At 48.7% G+C, this 25,521-nt stretch overlaps 2 protein-coding genes across 2 annotated transcripts; both read right to left on the bottom strand.

The window, feature by feature from the left end:
* Positions 1 to 3,800: 3,800 nt before the first annotated feature.
* Positions 3,801 to 9,789, bottom strand: MTFMT (mitochondrial methionyl-tRNA formyltransferase). The gene is made up of 9 exons (XM_032194859.1): positions 9,647 to 9,789; positions 8,824 to 9,036; positions 8,291 to 8,413; positions 7,162 to 7,264; positions 6,544 to 6,619; positions 5,916 to 6,007; positions 5,735 to 5,816; positions 5,007 to 5,089; positions 3,801 to 4,733 (listed from the first exon to the last, which is right to left on the bottom strand). Exons 1-9 carry the CDS (start codon positions 9,787 to 9,789, stop codon positions 4,524 to 4,526), a joined length of 1,125 nt encoding a protein of 374 aa, XP_032050750.1. The 3' UTR covers positions 3,801 to 4,523.
* Positions 9,790 to 21,730: 11,941 nt separating this feature from the next.
* Positions 21,731 to 25,342, bottom strand: RASL12 (RAS like family 12). The gene is made up of 4 exons (XM_032195142.1): positions 25,234 to 25,342; positions 23,106 to 23,179; positions 22,840 to 23,030; positions 21,731 to 22,246 (listed from the first exon to the last, which is right to left on the bottom strand). The coding sequence occupies exons 1-4, from the start codon at positions 25,340 to 25,342 to the stop codon at positions 21,862 to 21,864; spliced, it is 759 nt and encodes a 252-aa protein (XP_032051033.1). The 3' UTR covers positions 21,731 to 21,861.
* Between the last annotated feature and the right edge of the window lie 179 nt (positions 25,343 to 25,521).

The raw sequence follows: 25,521 nt of genomic DNA, 5'->3' as shown, positions 1-25,521 counted from the left end.
GGCTCCCAGAGGGGGGACAAGATGGGGGGAAGAGGGCTTTAAGGATGACAGCAAGTCAGGGAACGTGGAAACATGGCTAGGAAGTACAGAAACAGTTCGGTTCCCCTCCATGTTCAGCAGCAGTGCACGGCACACTGCTGGGTAAGAAGCTGCTCCTAGCTGAAAGCACACATAGCCACAGAAGGGGTCAGACAGACAGTGACCCATCACTGCCCTATCAAACCCCTACAGCCTCCCCCCCACTACTTCCAGAGAGCAATTGAGGACCTCACCAGCACAGAATACACTGTGTTTACACCCAAATGTATTCCTGTCAATACACTTTTTGGGTGCAGGCAAGCCTCTAAGCCTCCAACACTGAAATCTTCACGGAGAGAACACAAAAAGGTGGGCAGTGTTCCTGAATTAAAGCTGAATTCAAACATGCTCCAGTGTGGATTTCCCTCTCTCTTATCACTCAATCCTCTCCTACAGATATGAGGACAGTTCTGCTATAGATCTCTTCTGTGTCTTACCTACAGCTCATGAAGGGTCTGGTGAATGTTTCAATAGCCTTTAGCAAGCTCTGGAACAGGCTCTCAGGTGTGCCATGGAGCATCTCAGGTATTAAACATAGATCTGTGCAGTGCCAACGCAGCCTGAACTATGGTTGAAAAGAAAAAAAAAAACAACCTTATAATCCATGTTTTTATGTAAATTGACAATTATCTAAGAGAAACGAGAAAAGAGCTGTGGAATACTCTGGCACATCCTTCTCATACCAATGAATTTAGACTGCGTGTGTTTTCTTTTGTGTCTAGTCTGCTGCAAGAGCTTGGCGCGGGCTCGGGCCAAGGCAGCCAGTGGGGAGCATTAGCTCGGACCTTCCCACAGAGCTCTTGGCTTGCACTGCAGACTCGCAGAGAAATGCCTCTTCTCTCCGCTCCCCTCCTCCTCCGCAGCCAGCCAGCCAAATCCTGGCCCTGGTTTCATCACTTCGAGGGTGAAGTAACACAAATGACTTCTACAGACCAACCCAGGAGTTCCACAGAGGAAAGCAGGCTCAGGGGCTGGTCCCTGCACCGCACGGGTGCTCAGCAGAACCAAACAGCAGAGTTCAGGGCTCTGTCTCTTGGGGAGAAATTTCTGTTTAGCAGCAATTAAATGGTCACAGACCTACGGCCTGAAATTCTGCCCATCCATCAAACAGCAAGAAGCTCTCCAAGTTTCCCCAGACAGTCCCCCACTGCAGCTAAACTCCAACTTGGAGGAACAAACCTCTCTGTGCTCAGAGTCCCTGAGCTCTCAGAGGAGGCTGCTGGCAGAGTGCATTGGATGCAAAGCAAGACAGAGGTTTCCAATGTAGGCACTGACGTGCTATTAAGAGAAAACCAGCCAAGAAACACCACTCGGTGCTAACACTTCTTCACCACTGATAAGTCACCACGCCAAAGACATCAAGAGTTTTTTTTTTTTTCCTAGGAGAAAAGCTACAACAGATCCTAGCGTCCACCCCTCTCACAAGTTTTATGCTATAGTGAGTTCTGACTTCCAGCTCCTTGGCGCTGTGTTTACGGTCAGTGCTCTGCAGTGTCCCCTCTGCAACCTGAAACCTCAGGCACACTCCCACATATCAAAGGAGAGCATCAGCCCCAGGAATGCAGGAAGGCTGTAACTCAGCTCCTCCCTGTGCATTAACTTTCAGACCACCAACCTCGAGAAGCAGTCTGGAGCAGGAGACCTGGCTCCTAAACATCAGTAAGTTTGGGGCTAATGGCACAGAAACTTCCATTAAGGTTACTTGGTTTCCAACCCTGATGACCTATCCCTCCCCTTGTTTTTAAGAAAGGGAAAATTCTGCCTCCCAGAAGCTACCAGGCTGTCAGCAGTTAGGATAAACACAAGAAGTGAGATTCCCATCTAGCCTCAACCTTCACATTATTCATGGATTTTACAAACAACAATTTTAAGTCTTGAGTATTCCTTTGATTAATCACCTACACTTTTTGAAATTTATTCAGCAGAAGACAGGAATAAAGTTTCCAAGGAAGCAGGGGGAGTAGTAGGGTTTGGTTAGAGAACAGATGCATCCAACTGCTAGTCATCAGCATACTAGGAAACATCATTCCCCTTAACATTCACTTGAAATTCAAGATGAAATCATCCCCGTCCAACACCAGAGCCCTTCTGGTATCCAAAAGTTTTGCAGTTCTACCAGCAATTTGGCTTCACTGATCTTAAACTGAGCCGTAGCGGATGTTGGGTCTATGAATACCTCTGCTATGTTTCCTCTCTCCGAGAGGAGGACAGCTGTTTTATTTCATTAGTATCACTTTCCAATTGCTAGGGTGGCTGTGCTTGACCTCGGCAGTGGTCCTGGGGATTGAATCACCCTGCCTATGTTCCAGAGCCAACCTTGACATGCTATTCCACACCTCATCAGTGAATGCCCCATTTTTGTTTTGTCTGTTCTGCAAAAATAATCAGATTTTCATTACCTACTGGGTTAAATCCCTACAGAGCTAGGTGAAGGCAAAGTTTCCAGAGAGATATTTTGGCTAACGGCTGCCTGGGGAACACCAATTCCCTTTAAGGCTTCTCTACCATGTCAAAAATAGCACGTCAAAGATTTCCTCCATAAAAAATAAATTAATCTTAGTCTCTTTTCCTCCATAAAAACAACTGGGGTAAAGCCATGCATATTTTGAGCTAGGACAATTAACTGTTAAGCTACAAGGAACTGTCTAATCTTTGAAAACCTCTTGTATAGAAAAGAACTCTGAGAAAATTAAATTAAAAAGCTATAGGTATCCTGGCTACCTCACTGTTTAGGCATTATTTGATATTAAACAAGTGGCTGAAGACATTCTGAATCTGATTTTTCAAGATCTTTTGCCGAGCTGACCTTCTTTTTCCCCCTTAAGAGATGCAGTGAGCCCCATCTAGTGGGTTTCTGAGTGCATGCCATCTCAAACTCCCTGTAAAACACAAACTCTTCACTGTTGGCATGTGCTTTAGAACAGAAATTACCACCTGCCACCAGTGACTAACAGCAACAGATCTCACACGAGATCTAAAACTGTTGGCAAGAGACATACAAATTGCCCTACAGATTATCCCCGATGCTAACATTTAAGACGCTGCTAGGTGGAAACTGATATTCCAGCTACCAGCTTTAATGCCACCCAGCAATAACATTGCTTTGCTCCACGTCACTTTGGAAACGCATGCAAAGCTACACGGTGCACACCACTCTGATCAAAGGGTTTTGCTCTCTGAATAATTTAAACACAGCAGAAGAGTGGAATGGTATTTTTGGTAAATTCTGAAGTGATTTCAGAGGATCTTTCTTTGGACCCACACTGGGATACAGATAAAGCTTTGCTATTTTGATGCCAGAGCAGGTTCAGAAACAGGAAAGGACGCGAGTAAGTTACAAGAAATTCCAAAGAATTTTCTCAAAAGTTTTAAAATTACTGCAGCATAAGTTGCACCCTTGAATCTGTGGTCAGAGACAAAGGGGCTTTCTGTAGAGAATTCCAACTCCCACCTTACTGCTGTTTCCAGCTTTTGACTCGCATTTACAGGCATGGGTTTCTTGGAGGATCACGCGTTCCAGAAAACCTGTCAGAGGCAGATTAATTGTTGAACCAATGGCACTGAAAGAGGAATACTGCAGCATCTGCTTTAACAGATGCTTCTTCAGAAACATTTTAATCCATGTTATATAACAACTTTTTTTTTAGATTTGGTTTCTTTCTGAATGAGTCACACTCGAGCATGTCAAGCTCCTGTCACCTTGATGTAAACCTCATGAATTCAACACGACTTTAGTTTTAACTTTCAGACATGAGTGTTTGAAAAGACACAAATCCCCTGAAATATCTAAAGAGCCAGAAGCACATGCAATAGAGGGCATGTCCTGTAATTATTTTTTTCTTCTTCTTAGGCTTACAAAATTTGTGACAATGCCATAAATATGAAGCTAAGAGAAGGGAATAAATTGAGCAAATAAGGCTGCAGCAGCTCTTAAGACCTATCTGTAGATTAGTTCTCTGATCTGGTCTGGTTCAATAGAAAAAAATGAATGGTTGATCACATGGAATATGAGACTTCCCAGAAAATCCCACCTAGCAAACAGAACGGACAGAGGCATATAACCAACTCTACACTGCTCCAAATATGATTTAGCAACGAAACAAGCTTCTGTTCTGAGAATCTTGCTTTTGTGAAACTAAATATTAAGACAGGGATTTTAATATTTCTAGATTAAGGTAACTGTGCACAGCTTGCCCAAAATAAACTGAAAGCACCGTAAAAAAATAAATTTATTACCCAACAGCACAAACAGAAATTTATTCAGTCTTCCACATTCAGAGATCCTCTTCCTTAATGGGGAAAAAGAAATGAACATCATCACCACGATGAAAATACGCAGATGATGGTCACGTCAAACATTCTGGGGAGGAAAACCCTAAACCAAGTTAAACACTATAGATGGGCATTGAAATATATTTATATTACTATTAACTTAGAGACATCTTTTAAGATACATCTATTGTTTTATATCCTGCACCAGTATTTCGCTCTTTGAGAGTCTTTTTTGCTGGGCTAAGTCTGAGTGTTTGAAATCTGCATTCCTGATGAACTGTTCTCGAGCTCTGCTGGAACCAGGAGTGCATGTACCCATTGTAGAAATCAACTGCTCTAAGCTTCTTCTTTAGCACAACTGTTTTGATTCCAACCCAGCCTTCCTAAAAATAAAAACAGAAGTGTTTAAATATGATAATCTTTAGTTTACCACATTGACTTACAAACACATTTTGTTTACTGCCATCAAGTTTACTTTATGAGTCAAAATTCTCACTTGCAAACAAGACGACTTTGTGAAAATTAAAAGTTCTTTGTGGCATCAAATAAAAAGAATGATGCTAAGCTAAACTAGTTCAGTGAATAACAACGGACAATTAAAAGCTAAGCTACACAAAAATATTAAAAAACCTCACATAAAACAAGCAGAAGCCTACCTTGCAACGAGCTATCAGCGTTTGGGACACTTTATGGTATAGTAGTGAACCAGGAACAGCTTCATCATCATTTAATACTTGGTCTAAAAGCAAAGCAAGAACATCTTGCATTTTTATATAAGCAAGCAAAAAGTTTGAAACACACCTCTTAAGCGGAATTACCCTGAATTACTATTTTGCTTGAAAATACTTTATTGTATTCTGTGTTTTATTAGATAGAAATGAGCTGGAAAGCATCAGAACAGTCATTCTCAAGCACTGCTCCCTGTCTCATCCACAAGTAGCCAAACATCAGCACTCAGAACACACAAGGCTCTCAGACTCACTGGCGACTACAGAAAATGGTTTAAGTGCAGTACACACAGGGATAGCTTTCCTCTTGAGAGATCCACAGACAATGGCATTAGAAGAGGATCTCTCAACTCATTATAGGATTAAAATCCTCAAATATCAGGATTCACAGGACTATGCCTGCTGTTCACTCAACATCATCACAAAGCAGGATTGCCCTTAAAATTCATCTTATGCTTGTCTTTGGGCTCACAAACTTACTAGAATCTGAGCACATGTGAAACTTAGTTCTACTGGAGTCCCAGGAAGCAGTATTTGTTTAGTACAACTGTGTACAATGTTAGTACAATCTTGTACAGTTTTGTACAATCTGTACAAAGCTAATGCTTACAAAGACCCAAGAATTCAACTTTACAGATTTAATTAAGAGTACGTACCAGCAAAACCAGGAATATTATCCACTTCCACAAAATCCATAAGCTTAACAGGACTACCCTTCCAGAGTGTCTGCAAAGGAAACTGGAAACAGAAGCAACTTGAGTTTCAGCCATCAGTTAAAATACCTAAAACTCAGATCTGCTGGAGGACAGAAAAGGGGTTACAAAAATCCACTCTTACCATGCTTCCTATGGCACGATGCAGCCGAATTACTTGTGCAGCTGTTTGCTCTTCCCATTTGATACAACTCTTAGCTACAGATACTTTAGGAGCTAGAAGAATAAGAAATGAAAAGATTTAGTACTTTGTTTTGCATCTTTTTGCACACAAATAGCTGTACTGGTTTCATCCTGATAAATGGAAGGTTCACAGTCTAGCCCTAAGTACTTTACAAGCTCTTTTCTCCATTTGTTGTTTGTAACAACCCAGGTTGGCTTACTTATCTTTTATTCCCAGTTGCCCTCTTAAGTACACAGTGCAAACTCAATGCATATTTACAAGCACAGCTGAGCACTTCTGTTGGTATTACAAACATGAAGAGTAATAAATCAGATCAGATTTCATGTCATTGCTAGAGATTTGATGTTGCACATGAAACATCTGGGAAAGAACAAACATTGATGTAGCAAATTTGAAGAATTCTGAGGGGAGTTTCCCTCTGACTAAGCCAGAGGCAGCAGCAGGAAGATCATACTGAGAAAAGTATCTAAACAAATAAAACCCAGCCTGGTAGGAATAATCAGTTCTTCAGCTATAAAAGAAAAAGAAAAAAAACGAACAAGTTGTATTAGATAAAATGTGTACCTACCAAATGTTACTCCTTCTTTTGGTTGTTCTTTTTTATTTTCTAAGCTTTCAGGCAAGTGTTTCAAAACTGACAGGAGCTGCAAAATATTTTTTGTACAGAATTTTAGCAAATACAAATGCAGGATTTAATTTTTCATCAGTAAAACTTCCTCATAAGATAAGGGAAAATTTCTAAGGAAAATTGTGTCACTATATTCAGAAGCCTTATGTAATATAAACAAACACAGTAAATACATTATTTCTACTGAATCACAATTAAACAAACAAATATTCTTTTCTGGATGATCAGCAGTCTGATGTTCACCCTAGAACAGCATGGAAGCTGATACTTAAGCTGAAAAACACATTTGTTTCAACAAAAGAAGCAACTGCAGTGTTTCCACACAAAGCATGCAAGTTCCTCACTTACTAGAAGAGCAACACACAGGACCATCACCGATGGCTCATTACACACCACTCAGCTTTCCTCTTACTACAAGAAAGAGCTCACAAACACTAATTTTCAGATCACTCTCCTCCTAACAATTACAGTCAATGCAGAACAAGATTAAAATAGTAGGTTACGAATGTTAAAAGCAAAGTATTCATCAGAAGTGACAAGTAGCGTGCATGACTTTACCATGTTTGCACCCATCTTTGCAAGTATCTCTTCCAACTCCTTTGTAGTACAGTGGGGAGGAACAGCAAACTCTTCTTGCTTAATAATTGGACCTACATCAAACCTACAAGGCAGAAAACACACAAGTGTACTGCAGGAAAAACTCTATTAACAGTTCAAAAGCATACATTAAATACATTAACTCCGTTACTCGTTACCTTTCGTTCATCTATTTGACAGTGCAAGAAAACTAAATTTTAATATTTGGCCCAACATGGCAAAAGAAAGCTGGATACATCTTATATAGGTAAGCAATACTCAAGTTTCAACAAAGCCAAGTTTACAGTTCACAAGTACAAGACTTCAAAAGAAACAACCTGAGATATTCAGGAAGAATTTTTCACACTTCTGAGATCTACTGTTAGTCAAGAATCTAACAAAGAAAAGATCAAGCTATGACAACGTGTTTTTACAAGCCATCCAAGCGAGAGTTTGTGCTAAAGCTAAAAAACAGATGATACATCCCTCATCCCTTGGCAAGCAGTTTATTGCTCTCTCTTACAGTCACATGTTACGGGCAACTCTGAAGTCTGAAAACTCACTCTTTTCTGTAACATCACACCAAATTGTTAATCCAGCTGTGTGACTATCTGTACTGTGTCTGCTCCCTGTAATAATGCTAAAAGTTAGAGAACAGGGCTGGGATTGCTGCTGCTGGCAACAATCTAAACAGGCTGAAGGTGCTACCAAACCTGCTACACACTGCTACAATAAAAAGGTAAATCCTTTTTATTATTTACATTATTATACTTTATTTCTGAAATAAGCTAAAGACACAGCTTTAATATTGGCTACACATTTAAAGAAGAAAGATTACTGGGAATCAATTTCTACAAAAGAGCAGCATTTTGCCTGGCGTGACTACTGAGTATTTCCATCAATAAAAACTATTTCTTAAAAGCCTTTAATACAGCAGTCTGGAGTACAAATCATGAACTCATTAAATACTGTATTTGTGGGAAGTCTGATACGGTCAGATTAAAATTTCCAATATTCAAGTTTGAAACCCTTCAACACATACGTTTTAAAGAAACTATCGATTACACAGAACAGCAGCAGCGAGTTGTTTTGAGAAGCACATCTAACATACCTCTTTGGTCTGATTTCCATAATTGTCACCCCAGTCACTTTGTCACCATGAAGAATCGTGTGGACTATCGGTGCAGGACCACGCCATCGCGGGAGAAAGCTGGGATGGACATTCAGCACGCCACTGAAATGGAGTATTTTAAAGTTAGAACAGGAACAGAACTGAAATGTATACAAATGGGTGTGCAGCATTGATTATTACACTGAGGCTACCTTAGGAATTATTTGCTCAGACTTTCTGACGTGTTACTGGTTTATGCACTTAAAGGAAAATTCACACTACATCATCTTCAGCTTCTCAGTGAAGATAGAAAGGGAGACGAGAAGGAAATAAGGTAAATGTATTATGCTGAACATCTCCGTAGCTCTCCATCAACACAGAGATAGAAGCAGGACTCAGGCTAAGCAGATAACCGTTGGGAAGAAGCTCACCTTGCCTGCTACAAATCACGGGCACTGATTACAGTGACATTCAGAAGTGAAGCCTGTTTTTTTCTAATGAAGCAGTGACAGATGTCTTGTCAACCCACTTACTATGGGAACTGCAGAATAAGGTCCTCGCTTAGGAGCCGTCCAAAGGATGCCACCACACCAACATCAAACTGCCCCACAGGCCCCGTGTGCGGCCACTCGTGAACAGGCAGCTGGAGCTCCTGGGCACAGCTCTTCACGGGCAGGCCTCTGGGCAGGCGGGAGGGCAGGGTCACCACCTCCAACCTGGACACGAGCAAGTCCTTGCTGGGCTCCCTGAGGTGGACAAAGCACTGAAGGACTCATGCAGGCAGAGCTAAGGAGAGACAAAGGCTGGCTCACACCCACCCCTTGCTGCGGTCCGTTTCCACAATGCCCACCTCTTCAAGTCCTACCCACTAGATGGTCCCCAGCCCCCTCACCACCCAGCTCCCCCTTTCAATCCCAAACCCTCTCAATCCCAAACCCTGTCCTCAGTCTCCACAATCCTCACCCCCTCTCCAAACCCCGTCCCCTTACCATCCCTGCTTCTTCTCCACAGTCCCACACGTATCTCCACGGTCCCTATCCCACCCTATGGCACCTCCCCTCCCTTCCACACCAACCCACGGGCCCTGCCCTCCCCCAGCACCCCCTGAACCCCATCCCTGCCCCTCCCCCGACCCCCTCAGCCCCTTCCCTTCCCCATTCCTTCCGCCCCCAGCCCTCCCTCCTTCCCCTCAGCCCCAACCCTCTCCCAACCCTACCTCCCCTCACCCCCAGCCCTCCCCCATTCCCCTCAGTGCCCCCCCAGCCCTCGCCCTCCCTCACCCCCTTTCCCCCAGCCCCTCCCCACACCCCCCCCCAATGGCGGCAGCCAGGACTCCGGGCGCTAACCGAGCAGTACCTGGCAGCCTGCAGGGCTCTCAGGGCGGTGACGGCGAAGCGGTCGGTGCCGAAGAAGAGCACCCTCCATGGCGGCTCCCTCCGGGCCCCGCCGCCCGCCGCCTTCAGCCCCTCACGCCAGGCCCGCAGCAGCCGGCCCCGCATGGCGGCGCTTCCGGCGCCCCCGGGGGGACGTCACGACATGGCGCCGCTGAGGCGGGGCCGCCATGTCGGGGCGGGGAGGAGGGGTGTCAGCCTTAGGTGCCGCCTCCACGCCTCGGGGTTTTATGGTGCGATCACCGAGTAATTAGGGTTGGGAAATCGCTTCAGGATCAGCTGGTCCAGCCACCAGTGTCGCCCACTAAACCGTGTCCCCAAGCACCACGTCCAACCTTGGACACCCCCAGGGATGGTGACTCCACCACCTCCCTGCACAACCCGTTCTGACCACTTAGAATAAAGTTGTCCTAATTTCCACCCTAGCACACCTTGAGGCCATTCCCTGTAGTCCTATCAGTGGTTATCTGTGAGAAGAGGCCGACCCCCAGCTCCCCACACCTCCCTTTCAGGTCATTGCAGAGAGCAATGAGCTCTGCCCTCAGCCTCCCCTAGACTGAACACCCCCAGTTCCCTCAGCCGCTCCTCACAGGGCTGGTGTCCCAGGCACTTCACCAACTTCGTACCCCATTTCTGGACACATTCCAGGGCTTCAATGTCCTTCTTGTAGTGAGAAGCCCACTCCGTGCTGCCCCACCCTCATCTTCATGTAAATTTACTGCTTGGCATCAGTGCTGAGTTAACACAAAGAAATATCCAGGCAAAAAGGAGTGCTAACACTGCAGCCACTGGTTCTTCCCTTTCTCCAACGCAGATGGGCAGCTGCAGTGTTAATTTCTGTGGCTGGCCCAGCAGACAGCTTTGTTTTAACAGTGATTATAATTTGAAGAATGTTTTCTTGTAAGTCATGAGGTCAGGATAATCACTTAAAGAACTGTCTTCTCCCATAACATAAGAAACAAAATATTTTATCATTCTGCTGAGGACATTCTTTTCCCCCATGGGAAGATGGTTTATTTGTGTGGATGTTCATTTAGTGTAAATTACACACGCAATTCCCTATACATCTAAATGACGACATAGCCTAGTGCCTTTGACATGAGGCATTTCTCAAACAGAGTACATGAGAATCTGGGAACAATTTATATATGCCAGTGAAAACATGTAAATTATGTGGAAATAAGAGGACAGTTCATGTCAGGAGGATGCACCAGGGAAGGATTATTAAGGAACATGAGATTTTGTGCCACATTAAATAGCACTATGCATTTTTACTCCCTCTTTCTTATCTGTTTGGCCATCATCAGGGCTTTTTCCCTTCTGACACAGAGTATGCCTCCATCTCCACTGGTAGAAACATAGGAGAACTGATGGGAAAGTGTAAATGAGAAAGGTAATAAAAGAGCCAAACAATCCTAAATGTGGTGATTATGTCCCATACATTCCAAGAAAAGGAGAATATTAAATGCCAAGATAATTTCATAGTTGAGTGTCAACGCATAAAAATCAATTGCTCCAAAAAGCTTAATGCTCTGTTATTAGTGGAGCCCCATGAAAATCCTCAGTTCTGTAACATCCAGGCCACTCTGTGCAATTCCAGTCAGCTCATGTCAGGGTGTGTATATTTCTGGGGAAAAAAAAAAAAAAAAGAAAAAAAAAAAAAAAGAAAAGATAAACAAGAGGGGAACAAGGATGCAGGAATGGCTTCTGTTCAAGAAGAGATTACAGTAACCTGCATATTTCTGCTTGCAAAACAGATGTGAGGAGAAGGGCAGGCTGGGAGCCTGTCTGATCATTAATAGTACGGGGCTGGTAAACAAGGAACAATTAGTTGTTGCACAAAACTAAGAGATTGCAAGAAGTATTATCAGGCACTTACTGCTATCAGGCTCCACAAGAGAGGAAGTAGTGTTTCACACAGTGTGTAATTTGACCACATAATTATCTCAGATGCTGAAAATATTCTTGTTTTCCAAAAGCAGAGGGAGCAATTCGGGAAAGAATTGACTGATGGACGTGGCTAGATGTGCAGTGGCTGGCTTAGACCTGAAGCAAAGGCTGATGGTGTGGGAGAACATTGATTGTTCTCATCACTAGCATTACGCCCTTGCATGGACTAAACTGAAGAAAATGTTCTGTGTGGTGCAGGAAAATATCCGCTGAGATCTTGCTGAAACCCTGGATTTATCACCAACACTTCGTGGCCTTCAGAACAGCCAGGAACATACCACGCGTGTTTAAAAGGCACAAGCACCATCCAAAAGCTGGCAGTTTAAACCCAGCACTCAAGTGCTGCTCAGTATTAATATTTTGCTCTTAGATCCAAGCACATGAAAAGTGAAAAGTGCCAGTGGCACATCTGCACTGTGTAAGGAGCTTTGCCTTCTATCTGAACAGAAGTGAGGTGAATTTAAGCCTTGGAGAGGTATTCTCAGTTCTGTCTGTAGTTAAGGCTCCTGGAAATACTTCAAGTCCATGCTGGGCTTCTGCCAGGCTTACTCATGAAATAATTAATATTTCAGTTGCCTTACATTTATGAAGTGGACTTAAATTCACTCTAACATAACTTAATCCCAAGTAATCCATCCTCAGCTCTGATGCAACCATATAATTCAAACAGTCTATTGTTGTTCTATGCCTTGTCCACAGTGTACATGACATTTAACTAAAGATTTGTCTGGGTGCGTTTTTTACAGCAGGGAAAGCAATAAATTATTCAAAAAAAAAAAAAAAAAAAAGGGAAAAACGAAAAAGAAAAAAAAAGAAAGAAAAAAAAAAGAAAAAGAAAAAAAGAAAAGCAGCTTTCCTGCTGGATTTGAACTCTGCTTTTGTACATGGAAAAAAAAATACTCTGAATGTTTAGTTATTCTGTAACCAGGCATTTCGGGTCAAAGACACAGAAGGGATCAAAAAAGATAAGCAAAATTAAAATGTCAAGGTCAAAGGAGTTCTTCCTATGAGTAGTAAAGACAAATCTTAGGAGGAAGCAGAACACAAATCAACGTCCTATCTACACTTTGCTTCCTAGCCAAAGACACTGAAAGTGTCTCCAAGAAGTAAAGAGATATCTCTCATTAAAGAGTGCCAGTGTTGTCAGGGGAAGCTTGAAATAAAACACTCACACTGGTTGCTGAAAAGATTGCTTCTGAGCAGCACCGAGGCAGGACAGTGCCCAGACCTCTGTGCTACAGAGCTGCTGAAGCTGCCCCTGACTTCCCAGGGGCTGCAGGCACTCTGCCTCTGCTGGTCAGGTTTCTGGCCATGGCTTCAGAGGCTTTGGATTAGGGAAATGCCCAACACCATCGCGACCAGCTTCCAAAAATCTCTAAATTATTATCTATTAAGTCAAGCTATGTAGGAACCTGGGATGAAAAGGGACCTGCTGGGGCTTTGCAGTCCTGTCCTGATCCAGCCCCTTCTTTGCCATGGTTAGCTTCTCCATCCTTCTCCTTGGAGACTGTGCTACGCTGGCCAGGTGTCTTTTTAAATGACCCAAAATGAAATGAGGAGGGAAGAGAAGATGATATGCAGCGTGGTGTGCTGTCCCTCCTCATTTCCAAGAGGATGTGTCTCTGAGTGCAAGCCCTGACCCGAGCCCTGCCAGGCTGACACTGACCAGTGAAACCCTTCTGTCTCTGGGTGACGTTGCACAGGGGTAGCCAGGGGAAGCTCTGAGTCGGATGTAGAGTGGGATTCAAAAGATTAATCATTCTGGAGCAGGGCTGCAATGCCAAAGGCATTTTATTTCAAGCTGGAAAACACCAAGAACAGAGTGAACATGTGGAGACTCCCCTTAAGCTGAAGCTAACCAGTGCTAGCTGTGTGCACAAAGCCCATTACTGAGAGGGATCCAGCTTGGATATCCATGGATCAGGAAGCGCACCAAGACTGTATTGAAAATGAATCCTCTTCCCCAAACGTGTCTGGCACAGAAAGACACCACACAAGACTTCTCGAGCTGCAAAGCCTCTTGGCAGTCTGTTAACTTGGCCAACTCAGATGCTTGTTACCTTTAACACAGATGGCACAATATCTGATGGGTGCTTTGCGTTTGCGTGCAAAACCAGGCACTCTTTAAGATGCTCCAAGCTCCTTAGAATGACTATTCACTTTAAAAAAAAAAAAAAAAAAAAAAAAAGGGCGATTGCCTGCTTATCAGGACACATTTCCTTTATGCAGTGAGGACGGAGCCAGGCAGAACGAACAGTATCCCTTATTTTAACCCCTGGGGTAACTTATTACAGTGCCATTTTACTCGGCATGCTCTTTTAATACTGATAATGCCAATAGCTTGAGCAAATAAACTGCAACTTTCCTACGGTTCATTCTTTGGGAAAAGGTCGTTCACCCTGTGCTGTAAATGGACCCACTAAAGAGGTGTGTTTTTTTCAGGGACCGGAGCAAACCTCACCTGTTGGACTAGCCTTCACGCATGACTCAGGAGCAGAGTGAATCACAGCCCGTAGCACTCGGAGAGGAGGAGGAGGACGGGCAACCTTGTCACCGTAGGAAGGCGCTGACGGGTGCTCAGGACAGACGTCTTCAGACGGCAGGGCTCGCAGAAGAAATGTAGCTGCCCCTCTCCTGGGAACTGCGTGTTTCTGGTGAGTTAGCTGGGATTAGCTGACATTCCTGGTGCGCTAGCTGGTGGGTTAATTTATAGCTATTGTTAATGGGTTCGTTTCCTTTGGTTAGGAAGCTCAGCTCCTCATAATTTTAAGTAAAGGCTGCGTGACATATTTAAGAGAATGAATGGGAAGGGAGAAGCAGGCTGGGATAACTCCTGCATATAAACAGCCTGGAAAATACCTAATATAACTGAGATTTGCTTTTTAACTTCTGGCTTTACAAAGGTTGAAAAATACTTGTCTGCTTTCTTGTTTCAATGTTTTAAATACTAAACATTTTTAGTGTGTTCTTTAAGTGAACTCAGTCCTCAATGTACCTTTACATATACAAACCCATCCATCTGTGTCTCCACGGTGTGACACTGTCCTGTGTGAATCCCAAAGACAGGGCATCCCAGTTGGATAGAGTATTTGGAGTAACTGTCACATTCTAACACAGTCAGTTAAGATAACTATCAGAGAGACAGCCTGGAGGGCAAGAGGACACTAATTTACAAAGACTGGGACACCGTAAGCGTAAAGTGTAATGAGTACAGAGTAGGAGGACCAGCGGGACGTTGTCATCCTACCAGAGGCTGTGCTTCATCATCTTTCCAGATTTTTTTTTTTCCATCTTAGTAGTAAGAAGCAGTCTCTTGCCATTTTTCTGTATTTTCTTGAGGTATCATAGGATGACACCAAATTCCACAGATCCTGGTTTTGAACCAGAGGATTTGGGATGGAAGAGGCGAGTAACTCCATTTATGAAGTACATGCAGCATAGAGCTGCAACTTGCACGTCAACATCCCATTTGAAAATAGGAAGAAAAAAAAAAAAAAAGAAAAAAAAAAAAGGATGACATTGTTCAGGAATGAATATAACTCAAAATCGCATGGGCAAAATGTTTTCTTGAGAGCTGCTGGCCTGTTTGTTCCTTCCACCTCCTTCCAAACATGCCTAAAATGCATGAACTTTCTCTTCTTTGACTTCTCCATGCTGTACCCAAGCTGGGAAGCACCCTCTGTCTTCACAGGGCTGAGGGACCAAATCCCATAGCTTAGAGATGTCTAAGGCCTGAATTTATGGGTTTGCCCCATCCAGCAGAGGCCAGAGTGCCTGCTGAGACATGGGCAGGGCAACAGTGGAGAAGGCATCACCCTCTTACCTTGTGTCCTGGAGCAGTGCTCACCCAAGCTGGGATATGGAAAGCAGAGCAGCTCTTCAGGAAGGCAGGAGGAGATGACTTTAAAAGATCCAGACTCTCCAGTGGGTGCCCAGTTCAACGTGGGTGTCAAAGATCCTTACAAAAACAGGATTCCTGTAAAGGCTTTTACCTATATTTCCTATTAATACGAGATGGATATCCATTCTGCCACTGTATTTTTCCTGAGGCGCTGCTTTTAGCTGTCCTCCCGTGTGTCCCTGCTGTGCACGACAGCGGCAGTGCAGATACCAGGAGGTAGCCTGCAGGTTGTGAAGCACCTCAGGAGAAAACGAGCAACCTGCATGGCAAATGTTCTTGCTCGAGCAAATGATTAGACAGAAGCCTTGCACGGGAAGACTTTACACGTTCAAGTGGCACTTCTTATTAGGGTGTAGCAGACTTGTAAGTTGGTTTCATTGGCATCAGCACTCTATTTCCTCCTTTCTGTGGAGTGATCCATGTCAATAGCTAAAGCTTACCTGGACTGCAAGGTAATTGGCGTACCTAACTGCGGGGAGCAGCTTTATTCATATTTTCTGAAATACGGAACCAGAGGGGGGCACGTGAGGTATTTCAGAGCCCTATCCTCCAAGCATCGCTAACAGGCAGCTTTCTGGCAGGAGGGAGCAAGCCTGCATGCCTGGTTGGCTATAAAAAGTGAACTTTGAATTGTGAAGACATTGAGAAGGGGGGGTGGAAATAGTAGCAATCATTAGGTCTATAACCGATAGGACGAACGCTTGCCTGAGGAGTCAGCAGGAGTGTTATTGACACGCCTGGCGCCGCGGAACATGCTCCCGAGCGATTTCCAGGGAACAGTTTTAGGCAGTGCGGGGCCATGCTACGAGTGAGAATGAAAGTTGTATCAGGCAGTCACACAGGTCTTGGTCTTCATATAATAATTAATCGCCTGTGGGGCCAGCGTGTTGTTCACCTACGAGCGGGTGACGGTTCAGATGAGGCCAGTGAGCAGTGACAGCAGCTCTGCTCTCTCGTGGCTGAGCAGTGGGCTGGGTAGGTCCAACCTCACGGTCATGAGGTAACTTGCAGTGGACGATTTTCCTTGTCCCTGAGCCCATTCCTTCCCTTGGCAGTCATTAGTCCTCCAGGGAACACCCTAGTCATCAGTGCTAGCCCCTGCTGAGAGCCTGTGCTCAAGCCTCTTCCACCCACAAGTAGCTCGGCTCGGGGACCACCAGCTGGGCGGCCACATATTGGGGTTCAGGTGTCAAAACGCCTACGCCCAAGCTGTTCTTTTAGGGGCAACGTGGACGTAACTGCCCGAGCTCAGTTGGCCTTGCCTGCGTCATGCACTGGGAGGGCAGTGCTGAGGGGACAGGGCCAGGGGGGCTGGGAAGCCCTCTGCTCTGCTCAGGTCCTTCCAAAGGAGGCTGAGGAATTGAGTTGGACAAGCAGCTATAAAAGCTGGACTGATGCCATTGACAAATGAGGGACTAAAGGTCAAGGAGGTGCTTTCTGCTTCCCTGAGGGATGGGAGATACCTTTGCCTCAACGGCAAGCTGGCTAGTCCTCCTCTTGGAGCTGAGCCCTCTGCTTCCTCGTCTCCACACCCTTGTTCTGCCATCCCTGGGCTGTCAGCAGATCATCACTGCCCACGAAATACGTATTCTCTGGGATCATGGCAGGGGAGCGAGGAAGGAGCCAGGTTATTTGGGGAGGGGCTGGCTCTAGCACCAAGCTCCCACCTGTACAGGGTCACCCAGGCGAGGGCTCCCACCCCAGCCCTGTGCCAGACCCACCCTGTGCCAGACCCCAGTGGCTCCCAGAGCCATTGCCTGTGTCTGCACCCCATCCTGGCAGCAAAAACTCACATCTGCAGAAGAAAAGAGATGGCCCAGCTGCACAGGGACATCAGGTCCCCTGTCTGAATACAAAGCTGGAGCAGGGAGGGGCATCAGCATGAGCACAGGGTTGTTCAGAAGATCGTCGCTTCTAGTTGTACTCTTGTCTCATCTTCTGTAGACACCAGAAAAGGAACATGCTGGCTCACTCTCTCCACTCCCTCTGCATGATAACGTCAGGGCACCACTGATAAAACCCGTGGCACTGCACAGTGGGAGCTACAGGAAGGTACTGCGAGGTTGTTCCTCACCTCTCACCTCTCTCTTTCCCAGGCATCTGCACACTGAACGCTGGTGAAGTCGTGATCCATCCGAGCTGCACGTACAAATATGAGGATACTCTGGATAATCCCCTTTTTCCTGCTGCAAGGTAAAGGCTTAGAGGACAGCAGTGTGAGTGAAGGAAGAGACACGTGCCAAGGCTGAGCCTCTTCACAGATTCTCACCCACTCTGAGCTCAGCAGGGGCCACGACACAGCGTTGTGTGCAGGGCAGGCTCACAGGAGCTGGAGGCACACACGTGAGAGTCAGCAGCAGCCTGACCATGGGGAAAGCTGCACCCTAAGCCTTTGCTCACAGCAGCATTGCAACCTCTTTGACACCAGGGAAGACACCTGATGGTCACGGAGGTGACACACTCGTGTTGTGACAGGGTGGCCACGCTCACGTTCTGGTTTCTTTGCAGACACAGAAGCTTTTCTGATGAAGAATGCCAAAATCAAGCTGTGTTTACAAGCCAGCCCGATGGACGAGAGTTTACTGCTGGAGGACTGTGACCCAGATTCAAATTTCCAGAACTGGTCTTGGCAGGGTGATTCCTTGAAGAATCATGGCACACAGAGCTGCCTCTCTGTGCTGGAGGACAGCGGGGTGCAGACAAGCCCCTGTGACAGCACAGCTTCCACGGGCTGGGACTGCTCCAACTCATTGTTGTCCCCTCTGGGCAGCAGCCAGAGCTACCTGGTGGCAAGCAGGAAAGGAGTTAGTCTCGATAATGTGAGAGGCCTCAAGGCTCAGTGGTGGCAAGGTGTCACGGAGCGGAACGTCTGTGAGGAAAAAGCAGGTGAGTGCTGCCCACCAGGTCCTGGTGGTGCATCTGCACTGCCAGGGAAGGTGGGAGGGCACAGTCAGCATCCTGGGGGCTTTCCAGCCCTGGAAAAGCCCACTGTGATGGGACCTGCAGAAACACCACAGCCAGAGGCACCCTCTGCTTTCTGAGTACCTAAAATGAGGCTGTGCACTCTGAGCTTGGCTCTGCCTGCTTGGAGAGGTGTCGTGGGCAGCACCGGGGGCCGTTTCCTGACTGAAATATTGCAGTGAAAGACCTCTGTATCTCTCTGTTCTTCTCCTCCACAGCCAGGGCAGTGCAAGACAGCTACTTCTATGCAGCCCTCACCAGCACGCAGGTGTACGACCACACAGCATACAACTCCACCCTCGTGGCGGGTATGGATCCAGAAGAGCTGAGCAATCTGCTGTGGTTCTTCCGCACAGAAGACCGTAAGTCCTGCAGATGTTCCTGGGCTGAGTCCAAACAGAAATGCACAGTCCTTGGCCGGGAACCCTCCTGCCTAGCAGAGGTGCCTGAGGGAATTATCCGAGGAGGTTATTTACCCCAGGTGTATAAACCCTCGGCCTCACCTCCCAGAGAAGCAGGCCATGGGTGAAGTCAGGCCTGGAGCTGTGCTGTGGCAGGGTCTTCTCCCAGAGAGGGCTTCAGCCTCTTTCCAGGCATGTGCTGCCAAAAGAGCAAAGGTCTGAGATCACCAGTGATTTTGGCAGGGTGACGGGAGGGGATCAATATGAGCGGGTCGGCGCCCCGAGGGTCAACTTCAAAGCCACAAAACTCAAGGACAGAGCATCTGCTGCCATTCGCGCTGCACATCCCGTATTCTGGGGCAAAATCCACCTTCCTGAGCGTGGCAGTGGTGAGAAAGGCTGCAGAGAGGAGGGTTTTTTAGAGCAGTGCTCGTGGTGGGGTGCTGCACCTCTCGGCCTTGCTCCCACCCTCGGGCACAGCCTCTCACAGCTTTCAAAAGTGGAAAGCCCATGTGGGGCAGATTAATGAGCTTGGAAAGCACCTGGCTGGGCTCTGCAGACCCCTGCTCTGTGCATGCTAACGCTGCCTCTCCGTCCTTCCCCCAGCATCATCGTGGAATTACTCCGTCCTCGCGCTTTCCTTCGTGGCCACGATTTTGGGTCTTGTCCTCCTGGGCATTAACATTACACGAAACAGGTGAGTGAGGAAAATTTGGGGTGTGGTGGTGCACTAAGGACCTCAAACAGATGACATGGGGGGTTGGCCGGGCAGGAACAAGCACTGAGGGATGGAGAGAAGAGCAAAGACAAACTTCCTTTGACCCCTGCTTCACCATAAAACCTTCCCTACCTTCCTGCTCTCCTCATGTGCCACTCAGAACATGCACCTTCACTTCTCTGTGCCCTGGATCCTCACCAGTAAAGCATGTGCAAAAGCACTGGCCAGCCCAAGAGAGGTTTTGGGAGGAAAACGCCACTAAATGTGTGTGTTTGGGGTGCCCTCCCATAAATACAGGGGCACGCAGGACTGAAGCAGAACTCCCCAGCCATCTGCGATCCCACAGTGCTTTCAGCCCTGCATCTGAGGAGTAACTCGCTGCCTTCTGGAGCGAGAAAACACACGAGGGGCCGAGCTTTCACCCTGAGATAACCCTAAAAGTGATGCTGCAGGTCTGCCCGGCCATCCTCTCATTTTAACGACAGCTTGCTGGGTGTTACTGCCTTGCTTTAAGCAGCGTGGTGCGCTGTGCTCTCCAAGTGTAAACACTGGGGCTGTGTGTACTCAGACACTTCAGAGCACTTTGGTGACACAGCGTGGCTGGCAGCTTTTCCCCTAAGCAGCTAACGCCTTCCCGGGGCCAAGCACGCAAAGGGATGGATGTAACAGCACCTCGGGCACGTGCCCCAAACGTGGGCCGAGCTCGCTGCTTCTCCCCTTATCTCTTTTTCATGCTTTCCCTGCAGGAAGAGGAAGATCCACATGTACAAAGAAGCAGTGCAAGCTGCCCAGCAAGCCGAGCTGGAAGCCAAGCAGGCCCTGATACCGGTGCAGGAGTACAGCCCGGGCAGCCCACAGCCGCGGGAGCCGGCGCTACAGGAGGAGAGGGCAGGGGAGGTGCTGGTTCAGTGGAAGGACGGGACGGTCACCACGCTGTACAAGGAGAGCTCAGAGGATGCCATGTAACAGCGGCTGGGGTCCAAGCATTTATCCTCAAAGGAAAGCATCAAAATGTCTCGATTCACACTGAAGATGGGGAAATTTAACAATGCAGTTTAGCCTGGGGAGGGGAAAAAAAAAACAAAAAAAAAAGAAAAAAGAAAGGAAGCAGCAGAGCTGCATCAGCAGAAGTAGCTCTGGACCCTCAGAGCTGTGCCTCCCATATTTTAGCTCCATCTGGGTGCTCTTTACCCGCTGCTCTCAGCTGCCTCCAGGCTTCCCTCCCTCCAGCATCGCCCCCTCGCCCAGATGCTGCCCGCCTGCGCTGGCAGGGCTGGGGGCTGAGGCACCAGGGGCTGGGGGCTCGCCACGGTCAGCTGGGGAACAAGCCCTCAGGAAAACACCGACACCGAAGCAGAGGAGGGTTTGCTCTTTTCAAAAAGTCATCTTTATTAAAATATTTGCCAAAGTTGATCGAAATCCCCTATCGAATCTCTCTCTACGTCGCTAAGGTCATATATATATATATATATATTATGTATATATGTACAAATGTCCGGGGGGTGTTTCACTCTGCAGATCCGTGCAACTCCAGGGAGAAGCAGAACATTTGTCCTGACGCAGCAGATGAGCTCCAACACACAGCCCTTGGCCTGGGCACAGACAGAGCCTGGTCACGGCGCACGGTGCTCTGTGTTAGGATTGTCTTCACGCCCCTCACAGGGCGCACGCAGAGGCCACGAAATAATTTAAGACATTTGGGAAGTACATCACACCAGTCTTTTAGACAAAAAGCTTTTAGGAACGCGTCCTGGTCAGTGAAGCATCTCTCCGTGCAAAGCCTTTGAAAAGGAACGCTGTCGTATAAAAGTTGGTTAAAAAAAGAAGCTATTTTGGTACGAGTTATTTCAAAACATGGGAATCAATTTTAGGACACCTGAGACCTTTGGTCGGCTGTAACATTATCCGCCACTTTCTTGTTCAGGTTAAAAAAGAAATTCCTCTTATTGCTCGGCAAGGGGACCTGTCAGGTGAACGACACGGGCTCCTCTGTGTCTGGGGATTGCTTCATCCTTCCTGGGCTCCCCACCTCTGCCTGACCGACTCCATCCAGCGCACGGCCCCGGGGTCAGCCCTCACCCTCCCAGCGATGCTTCCCAGCCCCGGGAGGTGCCCAAATCCACAGATGCATCGCCCAGGCAGGGCTGTGCACGTGTCTACGGGACAAGGTCCCCTCTCCCGATGCTCCCAGCCCCTCGCAGAGCTGGGGGACGGGGATCTCTCACCACTCCCTTGCGCGGGGAAGCGCCTTAAAATATCTTGAAACCTTTCAGCAAGGTGAGCGTGGGCGCTTTCCTCTTGCTCTGAGCCCGCGAGGACTTGACGGTGACCAGCTTGGCCTGGGCCACCGAGGGGATTTCCTTGTAGTTGACGGTGGAGAGGGTGTTGAGGGTGCAGCTGGCCAGCCCTTGCCGGGTGGCCAAGGTGGCCGGGGTGGCCACGTGCAGGCAGGGCCGCTCCTCGGCGATGAAGAGGGGCCGGAGGGGCTGGCTGCGCTCCGCCTCGCGCCGCACCTCCCGCACCGCCTCGTGGAAGACGTGCTGCACCGCCGCGAAGTCCTGGCACGCCGACACCTCGTAGAAAAGGCACCCGAACTTGCTGGCCAGCGATGTGCCTTCAGCTTTGGTCACCTGCCTGCGGAAGGGGGACGGGGGACGATGGGCGCAGCCTCGCTCGGGGCGCTCGTCCTGGTGGTGTGATGGCGTGGGAAGGGGAGAGGGGCAAGTCCACGTGTCTTGGGGCACGCAGGGGACAAAAAGGTGTGCCAAGGGAGGATAAAGGGGGCTGGGGGTGATGGCAGGGCCAGCACATCCCTGTGGAAAGGGGACAGGGCAGGTCCCACAAGCAGGACCTTCTGGGGATGGCCAAATCAGGAAGTTTGAGTCGAGGGCCGGCAGGACACAAGCTCAGAGTGTCCCAGAGCAGCACAAACGGCCCGCAAGGAGCTGGAGCTCGAAGCCCAAAGCATGCTGACGCTGCCTCATGACACAGCTGAAAAAACATCCCACCGAAAGCAGGGGTGGGCTCCGTGCCAGCGCATCCCCCCCGTGGGCGGCAGAGCCCGCCCCGGATACGCACGAGGATGCGACAAATGCCAACGCGGGTGGAAATAACCACAAAAAAAAAAAAAAAAAAAAAAAAAAAAAAACCCTCAAATCTGAGCTTTTCACCCAAGTGGGAGGGATCCGTGAGCAATTCCCCAGCGGGATAAGAGGGGCTGCGGGTACCTGTACTGCTCCATGTCCAGCTTGTTGCCCAGCAGGAGCACGGGGCTCTCGTGCTGGCAGCCCCGCGCGTGCCGGGCGAGGACGTCGAGGTAGCGGCGGCAGCCCTCGAAGCTCTCCCTGTCGTCGATGCTGTAGACCACCAGGAAGGCGTTGGCCCAGCACAGGTAGCGCTCGCAGTTCCCAGGACCGTCCTGGGGGCGAGAGGAGCGGGGTGAGAGCCGGCCCCGTGCAGCTGGAGGCACGGGGAGAGCTGCCCAGCCCCTCACCTGGTCGGCGGTGTCCATCACCTTCAGCAGCACGGGCTGCTGGTCCACCAGCTCCTCCGAGGTGTAGGTGTCCTCTGCAAGGGAAATGGGGCCGTGAGGATGGGGTGGACGTTCCCCAACACCCAGCAAAGCCCTGGCTGGGTGGGATGTGGTGGGCAAAGCTCCTGGTGAGGAGCGTCCTCTCGCCTCGCTCCTTCCTACACGGGCGTTATTTGGGGTGGCCGGAGGTGGGCGCAGCGGCGATGCCGCTCGGCAAACCTGGTAGGGGGCAGCTTTCTCCTACTGCATGCAAAAAGTAAGATGGGATTGATTTATTTTTGCTCTTTAGGACAAAACAGCTCAGCACCTCGTGCCCTCGTTTCACTGGAAATTGGGTGCCCCTCCAGCCTCACACCAGCAGCATCCTCAGCACCTCCAAACCACAGCAGCCAAACCCTCCCTAACACCCTCAGCTCCCTCCAGGGTTCACCCCCATGAGATTTCCCCCAAATCTGTGGTGGGCTGATCATCCCCTGTCCCCTCTGTGGGCTCCTATGGGGACGGGAAACAACCCACCATGGCCACCGTGGCTGCGCCCTGGCTCAGCCCTTATCTAAATACGACCCAGCGAGATAAAGCCCCTGCTTGAGGCTTGCCATGGAGCTGGCTTCTGAGAAATCAGGCAAAAGCAGCAGCTCCTTTCTTTAGAAATGGGTGCAGGGCTTTAGGAACAGGGGGGCTCCCATGGGGTGCCCCAGCTGGAAGCTGCCCTCTCCCGGCTGGGTCTTAGGGGATGCGTTTGGGGAAGGTTTTGCCATGGGAAGACGGCAGAACCGCCGCGAAACCACAAACAAGATCTGAATAAAGGATTTTTCCTTCTTTCCTAAGAGTTATGAGGGGATGGAGCTGGTTCCTGGACGGGGTCCATATCTCCCTAATGTCCCTGATAAATCATTTACAGTTCTTCACTGCGCACTGGAGGCAGGCCTACGAAAATAGTTATTAATTACTCAAACGGAGCAGAAAAAAATGCCCAGACCCTCCTGCTGCACAGCACAGCCCCCGGGGAAGCCGGCTCCTACACATCCCCTTCTCCTGCAAAACACCCCAAAGAGTGAGCAGGAGGCACGGGTACCCCCAAACCCCCCCCAAAATTGGGTTTTGCCTCTGGCACGGAGATGCAAGGAGCTGATTTTCCCTGTGGGATGTGCCCAAGGGGCGAGCACCGCTTTCACCGCTGTTTTTACAGGCTGGTTTGGGTCAAATCCAGCCCTTCTTTTGCTTTTCAGGTCTTTATTTTTTTTTCTTTTCTCCTTAAATGCCATATTCGTGGGAAACGTGGGAAGGGTGCTCTGCTGGAGCACATCGGGGACATGCAGGGAAAAAAACAGGGAGGGGAGAGAATCCCAGAGATGGTGCCTTACCCAGGTTGGGATCATACTCGCTGATGAACCTCTTGGTCAGAAACTTCACCGTCAGGGCTGCGGGAGGGGAAGGGCTGGGTGAGGACAGCACGGTCACCCCTCGAAGCAGCGCCCCGTGTGCCCCCATGGTGCCCCCACTCTGTCACCCCCCCTTCCCAGCCAAAATTTACCTCTTTTCCCCAAATTCTGCCCGCCTTTCCCACAAGAGCCTTGTGGATAATAAATAATAAAGCCATTCTGGGTTGTTTTGGGAGGTTTTCGCACCACTGGTGGGGCACGGGGAGGGTTTCTGGGCTCCGATGCTTGGGGACCCACGCAGCCCTCCCCAGCAGGACCCGCTCAGCCCCCGCCTGCTGGCCCCGATCTGCACAAGCAGAGATGCTGCTGCTACCCTAAACGTCCACAAATAACCCTAAAAAAAAACCCACAGGCATTGCATGCAAAGCAAACGAACCCAGCCACGGCCGTGGGCCTGACCCAAAAGGCTTTGACCCGCTCCGGGAAGATTGCTGAGAAACTTCTTCCTCTCCCAAACATGAGGAAAATAAAAATAAAAATAAAAAATTCTCGGGGCTGGTGCACAGCATCGGGGCAGGGATGCTGCAATGGGGCAGGAGCCGGGAGAGCAGGGTGCTGGGAGCTGAAGCTGGGTGGGCACCCAAGGGTGCCGAAAAGCCAAGGGCAGCGTTGGGCAGCCCGGGGGGCGCGTCGGTGCCCGCTCTCACCTGACTTGCCGGCCCCTCGGCACCCCAGGATGGCCACGTTGCACTCGGCGAGGGGGCTCTGGGGCGGCCGCTCGGCTCCAGCCCGGGGCTTGCCGAACATCGAGGACATCCTGGGTCCTGCGGGAGAGAGCAGGGGGGGACGTGGGGACCCTCAGCCACCTCCCCGCCGGGCAGCAGGGACGCAGCCGCTCTCGCCACCCGGCGAGGGGATGCGCTCGCCTCCAGCCGCAGCCCCTGGGGCCAAAAATCAAGACAGGGACCCCCTTTTCCACCCTCTACCCGCGGAGA

This window comes from Aythya fuligula, chromosome 11 (assembly GCF_009819795.1).
Source record: "Aythya fuligula isolate bAytFul2 chromosome 11, bAytFul2.pri, whole genome shotgun sequence".
Taxonomy (NCBI): Eukaryota; Metazoa; Chordata; class Aves; order Anseriformes; family Anatidae; genus Aythya; species Aythya fuligula.
This window is presented reverse-complemented; position numbering and strand designations above follow the sequence as displayed.